Source organism: Musca vetustissima, unplaced genomic scaffold, assembly GCF_032173495.1.
Source record: "Musca vetustissima isolate MV318-11 ecotype Yass unplaced genomic scaffold, APGP_CSIRO_Mvet_v1 utg2253, whole genome shotgun sequence".
NCBI classification, from domain to species: Eukaryota; Metazoa; Arthropoda; class Insecta; order Diptera; family Muscidae; genus Musca; species Musca vetustissima.
This window is the reverse complement of record NW_026888442.1, coordinates 95,802-111,278: the sequence shown is the minus strand read 5'-3', so window position 1 is coordinate 111,278 and position 15,477 is coordinate 95,802. Positions and strand designations below refer to the sequence as shown.

At 34.0% G+C, this 15,477-nt stretch overlaps 1 protein-coding gene across 1 annotated transcript in view; it reads right to left on the bottom strand.

Annotated features, from left to right (window-relative positions):
• LOC133336274 (heme transporter FLVCR2) overlaps window positions 1–10,498 on the bottom strand; it is a 38,350-nt gene extending 27,852 nt beyond the window's left edge. Inside the window, exons 1-5 of the mRNA XM_061544557.1 lie at window positions 10,346–10,498; window positions 5,706–5,817; window positions 1,664–1,766; window positions 1,380–1,508; window positions 958–1,053 (exon numbers count right to left, since the gene is read on the bottom strand). Coding sequence (XP_061400541.1) covers window positions 958–1,053; window positions 1,380–1,508; window positions 1,664–1,766; window positions 5,706–5,817; window positions 10,346–10,475 — 570 coding nt within the window. The 5' untranslated portion in view covers window positions 10,476–10,498. The remainder of the gene's footprint in view (window positions 1–957; window positions 1,054–1,379; window positions 1,509–1,663; window positions 1,767–5,705; window positions 5,818–10,345) is intronic.
• Between the last annotated feature and the right edge of the window lie 4,979 nt (window positions 10,499–15,477).

The following is a 15,477-nucleotide window of genomic DNA, read 5'->3' as shown; positions in this document are numbered from 1 at the left end:
GAAATTGTACACGGAGAAGGTGATCGGGCTAAAGAATAAGCACGCCTGCTTTGATAAAGATCGGTAAATATTTAGCGGGTCAAATGGACCCTAATTTTGTGTTATAAATGACAAACATTGTATGCTAAATAGTATATATTTGCCCCTGAAGGACAAAGACCCGAGAAGTTGATAGTATATCCAAGAGGAGTTGTTGACCTTTAAATTGATAATATGTACACTAGAAGTCGGGAACATTTCGCTGATCGCTTTGAAATTTTCCATGAGGTTTTAGTTATGGTCAAGGAAAACGTCTGTAATTATTGGTGATGATCAGATAATAATATTGGGATGAAGTGGACGGAAAACTTAATTTTTTGTTTTTTTTTCGAGTCGATCTATAGGCCACAATTGAAAGCCGAACATCACAACACAACCCACGGTGAAGGAAATCTCGACAAGTAATTAGAAGGATTGTACTGAATATTAGTAATATTTGTTGACCTCTAGTCGGTCAAGAGGGTGCAAATATCGCGAAATATTGTCCAAGCTCAGAATATTGAACCACAGAAAGTTTTTCTTCGTGGTTGTTGTGTGATACCCTACACAACTTCCACGAAGAAAAACTTTCTGTGGTTCAATATTCTGAGCTTGGGCAATATTTCGCGATATTTGCATCCTCTTGATATGGTCGGCCCCGTCCGACTATACAGTTCCGCTCACTGGTTTAATTAATGTCATGATAGTCCTTTATGATCGTGGTAGCGTTAATTTGTTTTTCCACAAGAATTCGATTTCACTTAAATATTGACTTGCTTATTTCTCTTTAATTACATTTATATCCGCAGATAGTCTTTAATTATTTATCTGCAAACACACACAATTACATATTGGAAAATAGGTGGCATAACAACACGAGGTTTCTTTGTTGGATATTTGAGAGAATAAAATGTGGTTCGGTTTGTGCGAAAAACTTACCTGATTGCCAAAAACGCCAACACTGCAGGCTGATGATACTTGATCGGGACCAAACCAAACGGCAGCTAAACGTGCGGGCAGCGACAAAATACACACCTATTGAGATTGGAATAGAGAGCAGGAGAGATATATTTGAATATAATTTCGAGGACAATGCAAAGGAATTAAATCTTTCGTCAATCCAAAAACGTAAACAAAAATGAATGTCATTTGACAATTATTTGGAAAGTGTATTAAAGTCATGTGCGTGTGTATGTAAACAGCTAGAAAGCCCGAGAGTTTGACACTTCAACTAAATGAGGTTTTCATGTTGATTTTCAACACAAAAATTGAATTGAAATGCATTTGAACTTTTGTGTGAAAGAATCAAAATGATGTGACGATGTGTGAGTGTGTGTGTGGGGGGAATTTCATCAACTTACCTGTGATAGTGCCACTATGCTTTGACCAGCAAAGCCAACCATAAATAAATCCGGTTGAACCGAAAATACTTTTACCCAGGCACCTATACAAGTGCCAAATGCACCCACCAATGCTGTGATACGTAATCCCTGAAACAAGAGGGGTGATGAAGAGAAGAATGTCAACGAAAATCAATTTTGAAATCACATCAAATTCACAACATTGTTGGAATAATAAACAACCATTTAAAATCGCAATAAAAATTGATTTGAAGATTATGTGTGCGAATGTGAAATCTGCTTACCATTTTATCTAGAAACCAACTGCCGGGAAATATCAGTGGTATATATAATATCATGTATATCATTGATGTCCAATCGATCCATTTGTCGCTGACACCATAGTATCTGGAAGTGAATGGATAGACAATCAACTGAAATTATTATTCAAAATTTATAATGACAACATAAAAAAGTCACTAAGTTCGATCAAAGTCTTAAAGGTGTTAAGGAGGTGATTTTTAAAATAATTTTTATGGAACCTTAAAAAGTCCTCGCCTTTAGGCCTAACTATTTTTATGGAGCTTAATAGGCCTAAAGGCGTGAATTTTTAAAATAATTTTTTATGGATACATGAAAAGCCTAAAGGCGTGAAATTTTAAAATAATTTGTTATGGAGACTTTAAAAGCATAAAGGCGTGGCTTTTTAAAATAATTTGTATGGCCTTAAGGCGTAGATTTAAAAAATAGGGAGTCTTAAGAGGCCATATGGCGTAGACTTAAAGAAATAGGGAGCATTTAAAGGTCATAAGGCGTAGTCTTAAAAAAAATAGGGAGCATTAAAAGGCCATATGGCGTAGACTTAAAGAAATAGGGAGCATTTAAAGGCCATAAGGCGTAGACTTCAAAAATAGGGAGCCTTAAAGGCATTAAGCTGTGGATTTTTATATGATTTTTTATGTAGCCTTAAAAGACCTAAAGACGTAAATTCAAAAAAATGTTTATAGATCCTTAATGCCTTACGGCGAGGATTTTTTGAATAATGTTATAGGACCTTAAATTGCATTAAGTCGAGGTTTTTAGAAGGCCTTAAAAGGTCTTTCGGAATAATTTTTATGGGGCCTTTTATGGCCTTCAGGCGTTGATTTTTTTAAAGAATTAGTAGGGCTTAAGGCTTGGTTTTTTTAAAAGAATTAAAATGAAGGCTTAATAGGCCTCAAAGCGTAGATTGGTTAAAAAAATTATGTAGCACTTAAAGGCCTTAAGGCATAGATTTTCATAAGAATTAAAAAAAATAAGTAAAATTTTGTTCTAGAAATACTACGTAATAGATAAGTTCGATTATTTTTTTGTTAATGAAAAATTAATAAATTTGGAAGGTTTTTCAAAATAAATAAGGACCTTAAAAATATGTGTGACTTTGATAGATAAAAGATATAATTAATTTATTCTATTTTACACTGACAAATTTATAATTTATCAAGTCAACATAAATCACTTCAACTCCTCAACTCGACACCTCCATTGTCGCCAACTCACAAATAAATCATTATCCTGAATATTGACAAAATTTATCTTGACAATGCAGTCAGCATCATCATCATTATTATTCTGCTCATCTCAGGTGCTGAGTATATTTATTTTTCATTAACGTAATGATGGTGATATTGAAACACACCAACATATATCCCGACAAACCCACAGTCGGTATATTAAATTTTCATTTGAATCCCTGTGACAACCGAAAAATAACAAAAACACCGCCAAACGAAAAAAACACAAACACAAAAGAGGAAATCATTTCCATCACCGACATCAATTGTTCCTCCTCCATCTCTCAAAATATCCTCCAAATGTTCCCTCACGTAGCAATCTTTATCTCCCTCCCACCCACCTTGTTATGCTCATCAAATAATTGTTAATTATTTTAATAACATCCTTAATGAGAAAATGCTGAACACAAATATTTATCAACAACATTGGCGGCAGCAACAATAACAACACATCGTGAAATAAAAACGAAAGTCAAATACGAAATGACTATCGTCGCAGATAAATACCAACCAGCAAGGAGGAAATAATTAATATCTTTTCAATTCCAATTGACAATGAAAATTGAGCTGAGGAAGAGAGAGGTTCCTGGGGAAGGATGCATCAAGTGAGAGGTGGCTGTTCTTTTGTTTTCTTTGGATTGGCATTGAAAGTATTTTATGAAATATTATGAAATATTACATTATTTTACCAAATGCACAGTGGTTTGAGGAGAAAACAGGAAAATACATATTTTAGGGAGACTCAGCGAAGGCTTCTTTAAATAGAATTAAGACCCCTTTCCAGATATTTATATGAAGCTGTAACTATAACAATTTTCATTAATTTCGACTAAGCTAAGGTTTTGGATTTTTTTCTTTTTCAAAATAACTTTTAGGTGAAAAAAAATTCTAAAAAAAAACTTTTATTGAGGCCACAAATAATTTTTAAGAAGCCTTGAGGTTTGGTTTTTTAAAGTGCAAGTCATAGAAGTAGAAAACAACATCTTGGAACGTGGTCTTCCAAATTAGTGAACTTGCGCACAAGACCGACGCGCTTGGAAATCTATTTTAAGCTCGGCTTATGGAACAACCGTCCTGTAAACAAGCCAGCTAAGTAAGTAAGTAAGTCATAGAAGACTTACGACATGGATTTCTAAAATAATTGTATGAGTTGGTTTATTTTTTCTAAACCCGTAGTTGGTATTTGGAGGTCGAAAAGGTGTACATTTTTATTGAGCCTTAAAAGGCCTCTTGAAGTTGAGGTTCAAGAGGCGTAGAAGGTCATTTGGTGGTGATTTTAAAAGGAAATGTTTCTGGAGTTGATTCTAGGCAATGCTAGATGGCAACCACATCGCCTGGGAAGGCATCATCAGACCTATAATCTATTTATCTTAAAATAAAAACACAAGGACTAATCGAGTAAGGGTTCCGATCACAACAATGGAGGAAAAAGTGGTTTTCGATTTTTTTTACTAAGATACTTCCCCATCCATGAAATACATTAGGTAACACAAAATATGAATTGCTGGTGATAGGTGGCGCTATCAGAGGCAAATGACGACATTAAATGTATCAAGGATGCCAAATAAGAATGAGAGGAGATAGCGCCATCCATAGGAAAATGGCAACACTAGGTAAGCAAGGACTCCAACCACTGCACAAACTCCTTCAAGGGGGCGTTGTTTCTAGGCAACCTAGATGACATCCCTATTACCTAGGATCTAGAGGGAAAAAATCATAACTAAAAAAGCAAGGGGCCACACCCACTGCACACAAATTTGTGTCTACGCAAAGTTAAGTGGCAGCCCTATCACCTAGGACAGCCTACAGCTGACTAATCATATACTAAACTAGAATAATAAATATTAATTAAAGAAACTAAACGAGTAAGATGACAATGATTTTTTGGAAGTTTCATGCTCCCAAGATGGGTAACAGGAGTAAATATATATATAACTTATTGAAGTAAATGAATAAAACACAAATGCCCAATATTCTGGACCCTAAAAATGATTATTTACTTCAGTAACCTAAAAGTATGCATCGGTCATAAGACAGACGGTTGTTATAGAAAGATTTTTCATACTCTCAATGATATTTGACTCCAGTAGCCTAAAAGTATGCATCAGATATAACCCGAATGTATGTATCCTTCTAAATTCTCATATATTTTTATATAAACAAATTAGCATTTTTTTGTTATAATTACAACAATCTCCTTGCACAGAAACTCTCCTTCTTGAAAACGCGTTTCAGACAATGAAAGTTGTTAATCTCTATTTTATTTTGTAGCATTTGAAGATTAAAAGTTTAAAATGTATTATAAAGTTGATAATTATAATCTAAATATCCGGTTCTATGTACTAAATTTTTATTAGCCATTTAAACACGGTGCACAGTGCTCCATATAATAACCGCATAATTAACTTGTTTCGCCTCATTAACGATGGTGACTTTTATGAGCGAGAAGTCTGAAAAGTGTTTACAAAATTTCCACCCAAACTTTTCCTTTTAATGCTCGTCATTGGAAAAAAAACCCAAGTCGTTATTATGTCTGGAATATTTGCCGAAGCTGTTACGATGGTGTTTATATAAATTATTAGGGTAATGTGCTTATGCCACACTTCAATAGCTCCCTGCCAACAGCTCTTTAAGGAGTTCATAAACATTTTGAAATAAGTTAAAGTACTATATTAAATTTGTAAAAAGTAGGTGTTGGTAATTTCGGCAAGTTTAGTTTTGGTTTGCTTGGAATATTGGTTAGGTAACAGCCGTTAGAACACAACAACCGAAAAAGAAGAAAGTGAAAACTTACCGACTGACAATATTGTTGATAATACTGTATTGGATCCATTGCATGGAATTTGAGGCTGAGTAAAATGCAAACAATATTAAAACGGCCCAGCGGCGTTTGTACACTTTAAATTCTGCAAAAAAAGAAGAGAAGAAGAAGAAGAAAAAACATGAACACAAAAATAAGGAAAGATAAACTTTATTCATGGTTTGTTGGTAGTACAAATTAAAAGAACGAACAATTTTTTTATATATACAATTTTTGTAAAGAACAATAAGAGAAAACTTTGAGTTTTCCTCAAAACACACACACATAGCCGTCATACGCTAAAGAAGATCCCACAATTCGCTTATTTCCCCCGAAAAGCTAAGACAAAACTTTTATGTCTGCTGGTGCTTGGTGTTGGCTGATGCCAGAGCCTCTATGTCTGTCGCTCTTTGTTCTTGAAACACAAGAAGAACAGAAAACGTTCATTGAAGCATTACCACCATCATTACCAAAAGCGGCAGCAGCAGTACCACCACCAGATAGTCAAGTAATTGCACTTTTTTTTAACCAAAAACTAATGTAAAATAACAAAAGCCAACTAAAAGTTATGGCCAACCAACCAAGCAGGCACATACCAACAACTATAAATGCCTGGTTAGTTTTTTATCCTTCTACAGCATCAGCGTTTTAATATTAACCACATAGGAGATCCATAAAGGAAAAAAAGAAGCAAGAGGAAAATTGTTGTAAAAGAAAAATTAATTTTGCGAATAGATGCGGATAAATGGGTTCTAATTTGCGGAAATTGATTTAACAATGATTAGTTTCCAAAACAGCTGTTTTCACAAGTGATTAAATTAAGGTTAAGATGATGTGAGGAGGATAAAACTTATTTTATCTAACAAAATTTGGGAAATATTGCAGCAAGTGCAGGGAAACATTTAACAACTACATGACTTAAAATACATATGATTTACAGTTTCGTTTAGCCTAAAAGTATGCAACAGACATCCAAAAAGAATTAACTAATCTGGATTTAAATTTGGAGGATATATCACGATATGTGGAATTGGTTTTTATCTTTTAGTATTATTATCGTGTGTCAGTGAGGCATACCGACGGAAACTTCTAAATCGACGACAAACTATCTGAAACGGTTTTGGACCAAAGACACATGAGGGTATAATAACCAATATTTCGGCGAGGCATAATATTGATGGCTTAACACTGTAATATTTATTTGATGTAAGCTTAAGCTTCGGCATGCATGAATTTAATGGGTTCACAAAACGAACAGTCTACAAATATAAATACAATTTTTCTAGGGCCTAAAAGTATGCATCACGCATACACCCTACAATATATAAATAATTTAATATTGACTTCAGAAAACGAACAAATGATTGTTTAAGTAAAAACTTCTTCCGAAGTTAAGAAATCAATTCTGGGGAAATAATAAAAAGGCCAAAGTTTGAATCTCCGCATAAAGCCCATGGTTAGAAATAGGCAACGATTTGTTATTTCGAATTATAAAATTTCTCAGTGGTGCTTTGTATCAAATATAGCCTTGAATTCGATATCAGAAAAATTAACATTTGGAAACGAAATTCATAATGTAATTAATAAATTTCCAAGAGAATTTACGAAGAATGGCCTGGAATACAAAATATGTAAGAAAAATTATTGACAGTTGAACGCTTTTAAAATTTCATTTAAAAAAATCCCTCCACTATTGATTAAACCCCAGGGCATTTATCAGACCACTAAACTGTTGTTATATTTCCTCATTTATTCTCAAACACAACCATTTTCACTACAATCACATACGAGTCCTATTTTTGGCACATTTTTTATTATTTTGTAGTAGCCTAAAAGTATGCAGCGGTCATACGATAACCCCACAACCATGCCATTTGCCACCTGTTTTTTTCTGTTCACGATGAAGGTAATGCACATAGTTGTAGTCGGTTGTTTTTTTGTTCTGTTGAGCCTAGCAAGTGAGCCAACCAATGTGCTCACTTGGTTCGGTTTGCTTGTTTGTACGATGCAAAAGATTACATCTGGTAAAAAGGTAAGGTCAAGTGCTTTTTGATTTCCTATGAAAAACGAAAGTAAAGAAAAACAACAACGGAACAAAAGATTCTACTATGTACCCCCCATATATACAAATGGAAGCTATAGCGACCAGAACAACGACTGCGACATCGTGTCATCATCATCATCATGTCGCAATGATGACAATTTTTGTTGTCTTTTTTGTTATTATTTTTTTTTTGCTGTTGTCTCTTTGCTCAGGTCAAGTTTTATTCAAACAAAACACTCGTCCAGCTGAATAGAACAAATTGAGCGGAACCAACAACAACAGCAGCAGAGGAGCTGCAGCAAGACAAATTGTTATGCTATAGTAAAATAACACTTACGTGCGAGAGGATTCTACATCCATGGGAGAACAGTGGTTTTAGGAAGTGCAAGAATGGGTTAAATTTCAGCAGGCGGAAAAACATAATGGATTGTAATTAATTCAAGATGTCCCGTAATGTCAAGATGTCTGTGAAACTTGAAAACTAGAGAATTGAGATAGACAACGATTTTATATACATCAGTACCGCCATAAATAAAACTAATGAAATTCGGAGAGAAATAGTGTTGCCCAACTGATTCTACTGTGATCTGAGTGAGCAATTTAATAACAAGGCCAACTCTCGCCAGACCAAACATACACTATACAATACGCTGATACTAACGCGCTGGTGTATGGATCTGTAGCATGGATGCTTGCGCAAGCAGATCAGGCAGCTCTTAGAGGGTTTGAGAGAAAAATTCTCCGAAAGATGCATCTACCATCTATATATATACATATATATCAAGTGGAAGATCATGTTGTTAGAATGGATAAGAATGCCCTAGCTCCAAAGGCATTTAAAAACGAGCCAACAGGGAAGGGGAAGGTCACGATTGAAAGATCAAGTAGAAGAACACATCGAAAATTAAGCGGGAACTTTGTACGAGGGGCTTTATTTATTACATCCATTTCTGTCGTACTATAAAATTACAGCCACTTTGGTAGATTAATTTCTTAGGAACCCGGAATGTAAATTAAAATATTTTTCGGTTGGAAAATGCGGTCAAAAATACAGATAATGTTCAGGGACCGGCCAAAGTCAAATCTGCTAGAATCGGTAATGCCAAATTTTACCAAAGCGTGGAACGATTATTTTAATTTTTTGTAATCCAAATACTGAAATTTGAGAACTACCGTTTTATGGGTTCTACCCTTAAGCTTGGGTCAATATTAATTGGTTGGCAAATTTTCTAACCAATGATAATCCAAAATATAAAAGTAGATCCTCTTCTACTCAATAATACTATCAGTGCCACGTCGATTGAAAAACTTGGCCAAATACAGAAATTAGAAAAATGCCGCTTTAGATGGTCTACCACAAAAAGTGGATCAATATAGACAATATGTAGTTGGAAAGATTTCTATCCGGTCAGAACAGCTGATTAGATTGCAAAACGTGCCCATAGGCCTCAAAAAAAGGTGTTATTGGGAGATATTGTATATAATAATTTCGAAAGATTTTCTGTTCATTTAGAATTCCTAATATAAAATTACAGCCGATTCGATTAAAAGCGTGCATAAATACTTTAAAATACCTAATATTGGGGAGTATAGGATCGATATATCCCAATTTCAATACCAATCATCCTAGAAGTTGTTGCAATGTATGTACAAAATGTCAAAGCTCTATCATAAATATTACGAGCTCTATCGTGAGTTTAACAGACAGACGGACGGGTATGGTTAAATCGACATATATTATTCTGATGTGGTTATTTCGCAGGATTTAATGGGAGGGAAAGCACAAGTGTAGATCGTTTGGAGAAGACAGCGAAACGTTAGAGCATTTTCTGTGCCACTGTCCAGCTTTTTCAAGCTTCCGGACCCAATTATGTATGAAATAACATATTGGACATGTGGTGTTAGAAACCACCCCTCTTTTCAACCTAACCTAAAAAAATATTGTTTGCAAAACATCTACGCTTCAATTGAATTTCAAAAAATAAATCTAAATATTTCCTCAAACCTTTATCAACTTCTAGGGACTATATAGGTCCACGTGTATGTCCCCAACAAAAGTACAAATTTAAGAGAACCCCCTACTACACAATCGAAAGGACTTGCATCAAGGCCAACCACTTAATAATAATTTCCTAATTTTATAAAATTTGATGTCCACAAATGCGAGAGACTCTAGATTTTGATTTTGTCAGGTTTTTTAATTTTTTTTTTCTGAATCTGCCAAAAGTTATTTACCTTGGAATTCCTCTTGTCTTTGTAATGACGAGAATATCCTTTTAAGATAATACCAAAAGTTTCTTTCCTTCCTCCAAAAATTATGTTTCCTTTTTCCAAAGTTGCAACGAAAACCACTGTTACAACAACTAAATGCTTAAACTTTCGCCAGGAGTATTATTATCAAAGGTTAACATGCTACAAAATATTCATTCATAGGCATGGATAAAAGGAAGGCCACAATCTCCCTTCTACCTTTGCAGTCTCAAGCAATTAGAATAAACTAACCTTCATCCCCACACCTCCCCTCACGTTCCCCATTATATCCGCTTAAATCTACTCTTAGTAGCTACTATTTCACATTATTATATATTACCTTCATTATTCGGTGCCGCTGAAGATGCTTCCTTTTCCAATGCATCCTTTGGCTTTATTAGATCCGTTGATTTGCTTGAGGGTATATATGGATCAGATATTTCACTTATACTTGAGGTTTTCAAATCCATTATGAAGTCGCCAAGTCGCCAGGACTTCTATTTGCCACAATGATGGTGATGGTGAGATGGATAGCTGGGGATGATGATGCTGCTGTGCTGCTGCTGCTTTGGCCAAGCCGTGTCGTTGATGACGGAAAACTCTTCTTTTTTAATTTCCTTTCACTTTGGTTGTGATTATTTTTCTTTATTTTACTAGAACTTCAAGGAATGTGTGTGTATGGTACACACTTATATGTTTGCATGCGTGTGTGTGTGCGAACGAGTAATGGACCAGCCAAATGGTAGTATTACCGCATGAAAATTGAATTGGTAACGTTTTTCTTTTTCCTTTTGGTTTCTTTTAAAAAATAACCATTCCTTGCGAATGTGTGATTTTGAGCTTCTATTTATATGGCAGTTGGGAGAACTTGGAGAATTCCAACAAAAACAACAACTATATCCGTGTTGGTTGTGATGTGTTGTAAAATGTGCGTTTGATATATGTTTTCGCGCCGTGCAGGCTCCTGTGTATGTGTGGGCGGCTGTGTTATTAATTGACGTTCGGTGGGTGGTACACCTTGTGGGTCCTGCTGTAGTTGGTGGTGGTCTTATTGGAGGTTTTCTTCTTCTGCACCACCTTCTGTGATTGCGACCTTCTGACTGGTAGCTGCTGATGTTTTATGCAAATGTTTTAAGTAATCATTACAAATGTTCGATGCTGCTGTACGTACACCTGCCACAATCACTTGCCAAGTTATTACTGCGGAGATACGTTTTATTTTTTTTTCCTTTGGCTTAGCGCAGCATAAGTGATGGATCTGTAAGTAGAAAATAAAAGACCGGAAATCTATTGAATTGAATTCATTTTGTAATTTTCTTTAATTATTATATTTATTTCCATATAAAACACCTATATAGAGAGAAGTAGAAAAAATACTAAGCAATAAACAAATCAGTGTAATAAATTATTATATTAATATATGTGTATTTCAGTACAGTGGGACATAATTCTAAATAAATTGTTATGCATTCGTTATAAATTATAATAAATTCTGCTTAATTCCCTTATAACATAGATATTCTGGAAAATATTACAAAATAAAATCTTAGAAACTGTAACTAAGAAATATTTATTATTACCATGTCCCACTGTATTTTATAATTTATCATATTTATCATAACCTGCTAATCAATTACAATATCACCCTATTCACTGTCTGGCATGGCGTGGCAAAAAGTTGTCATTATTTTTTTAACTGTGGCAAATCTTCTCTAATCTGTTAAGGAAATTAGTAATTTTTTGATTTACGGGATTGACACTGTAATTGCCCCCTAGGGAATATTCTCATTCGTTTGTAGGGTATTTATAAACAACAAGTCGTTAACAAGATCCCAAAGAAATAATTATAAAACAAATGATAATTATAATGGAAACAAAGATTTGATGACGTGTGTTTGATCGTGATAAAAAAGAAAGACGAATTAAAAACAGGGAATGGAAAATTTTCAATACAAAGGAGAAATTAAAAACTATGGTCATAAATACTATAAAACAATAAAATAGTTGTGAAAGGTGAAAAAAGAATCCACACGTCCGCTTGAGGCATTTTTTTTTTGTTTAATGTCCACGAATCTAACGATTTTGATAAAAATACTATTTAATCCATATTTTCGTTAAAATAAAGAAATTACTTTAAAAAAATCAGTGCTGTTGATAGTTTTGGAGGTGGTCGAAAACATATTTTAAACTATCCACTTTATTGCTAAAAGTCGTTTTATAAATTCTCTATTTTATGGTTGTTTAAAAATATTGTTAAAAATTTAAAAAAAAATGGCAATTGCATGTTGTACAAATTCTTTTAAAATATCACCAAAAAATATTTTGTTGGTGGATGTTGAAAAAAATATTTTTATAAAAAAATCACCGCTTCAATTGCCTGTTGAAAATATATTAAAAAAAGAAAATCCCACCTATCCACGCCTCACTTGAATATTGAAATATATTTAAAAACCAATGAGCAATATAGTCGGACGGCCATACGATACCCTACACAACTACCACGGAACTCTAACTTTCTGCGGGCAATATTTCGTGATATTTGCCCCGATTTGTCCGATTAGAGATCAACAGTACATCTTCTCCACATTTTCCGAATATTACAAATATTCAGAACAGCTCGTCTAATTACATGTCCATAATCCCTTCACGGTGGGTTGTGTTGTGATGTTCGGCTTATACTCGATTAGAAAACACACAAAAAAATTAAGTTTTCGGTTCACTTCATCTCAAAATTTTAATCTGATCATCACCGAAAATTATAGGCGTTGTCCTTATCGATAATTGGAACTTCGTGGAAAATTTTTATGCGATCAACGCTATATTTCCGCCCTCTAATGTGGTAATGGGTAACTAAATAATATCAGAATAAGTAAGCACCTGTAAATATTTGAGTGTAACTCCCACTTCCGAGTACATACGACAATATAATTGGTATCAATTTAAAGGTCAACCAACTCCTCGGGTATATATCCTTCAGGAGAAAATGTATACGCCATAGAGTACAAATTTTGTAATTTTGTCACACAAAAGTCAGAGTCCATTGGACCAGCTAAATATTAACCGATCTTGATCAAAGTAGGCATGCATATTTTTTGGCCCAATCCTCTTCTCCAAGTAAAATTTCCCTATGTTCTTGTCATATTTGCGGCCTCTAGAGCGAACAGAACAACCGACAAAAATTAAGTATTTGGTCAATATCATCCCCTAAATATTAACCGATCTTTACCAATCTCTTCATTGACCAGAACCCTTCCTACGTGCAAAATTTCGTGAAGATAGGTCCATAACTGTGGCATGTATCGTGTTTACAAATTATAATGGGCGACACACATTTCTAGATCGACTCAGCTAGTCGAGATATGACGATCTGTATACTTAAAGGTGGGTCTAAGATCAATATTTAACGGCGTTACAAACTCTTGGGGCTGTACAAAGCCATAATAACCTGACAACATAGTTGTGTGGGGTATAAAAATTCCACACCTCAATTTGATGTTGAAAAAATATTTTGTTAAAAAGTCCACGCGCCTTAATAGGATGTTGAATAAATAATTTTTAAAAAAATCAACGCCTTAATTTGAAGTAGAAAAATATTGTTTAAAAAATCCAAGCCACAATTGGGTGTTGAAAAATATCCTTCATTGTATTCTTCGTCCTTACAAAGTTTTAGTAGTCCTCATATTATTTAATTTACCTTTCTAAACCATATGCTACGCATGTTTCCTGTCATTTATTTAAATCGTTATTTGTTAATAACAATTTATATGTAACCGAGTGGAAAAAATGCCACCTTATCTCGGTCTTATTAAAAGGTCATGATGAAGAATAATAAATTAAGAAGGACTTCACGTGATTACACATTCCGATAAAATAGAAAAACTATAGAAAAAGAAACAGGTGACAACATGTGCATACATGACAATAAGGAATATTCATTTAGAGTTTATCCTTTAACTATATAATAAAATGCAGTAATATAAGAGATTGGCTGGCATTTTTTGAGGGTTAGTCAAGGATTAACTTTTTGTCCTACAATAATCATAGCAAATTGAAAACAAAGTTTAATAACAAAAATTACATATATAAATATTTTATAAAATTCTACACTTTTTATCTAGGGTCACCCGTTATTTTTATAAATGCTAACTTTGGTATCTCTATCAGAAAAAGTTTTTTTTTCAAATTGACATCTATTTGTTTTTTTTTTTTGTTAAATAACTATTAAATTGAAAAGCTTTATCTACTCCTATGTTCTGAATATTTATTGAGCCATGACCAAATGCATTATCACATTTCATATTGAATTATTTATTCATGCTTGATTTAAACTAATATGACATTTAATTAAGTGGACACATTTAGTTTAAATCCATAAATACAGAATATTTAGTATTTCAATTTAACATTTCACATATAATTATTTATGGACACACATGCAAACATACATATCATCTTCATTTGATTTGATTTAATTTTGTCAAGTGTTTAAGAATAAAATTGTGGGTTAGTTTGTTTCTAACATACAAGCATTTAAACATAATTAAGTTCAACACAAGATCTGAGTCAAGTTTAATGTGTGTGTGTGTGTGTCCCACTCCCCCATAGTTTTATTCATACTCGACGTGCCTCTCTCGCCCACCCTCCCCTCGCTCTTCCATCAAATTTAATTTAATTGAACAAACAAAAACCACAAATCATAACATTGCCATTGATTTCTTAGATCACCGTACTGACCTCCCTCAATCACAGCAATACTCCTCACCTCCCTCACTCCTTCACTAAGCAATACAACAAAACGTCTACAGCTCATGTAGTTTGATGACGATAATAATAATAATGAAGACATTACCGACCGACAATATTGAAATTCATAGCTTCCGAAAGGTCAGTGGAGACTACTTCTACTACTAAAGAGAATTGAATGGTGGCGATAAAGAGCAAACTTATGCTTGCCGATGAAGAACTAGAGCAGCCCAGTGGCAACAAATAAGTACTTTTGTTTGCTAAACAACTTACATATGAAGTACATTTGTATACAAACACACATACATACATATACATGAGTTCTGTTATGGAATTGTAGAGCACAGATATATCAATGCTCCCAAATGAGACATATTCTTAATGTTGTAATAATCACACACACACACACTTGTCGAACATATCCATACATTAGATTAAGAGTACACTGTGAGGATTTATGGTAGGGAAATAATAACAGCACTGTTTCACTAAGGACAGGCTATCACCCACTTAGCTGTAATAAAAATAATGATATGACTTATGCCCCAAGAAGAGTAACAGGAGAAAAATATGAACATATCTTGAAGAATACTTGGCTTTCTGGAGATCCTAAATACTTTAACCCTTGAAGTACCTAATTATAGGCGAATCGAATTGGAAGCTTGTTTTCCATACCATCTTACATATCGTGCGGGTCATGGTGTGCATTCGATGTCCATGAAAGGGCAG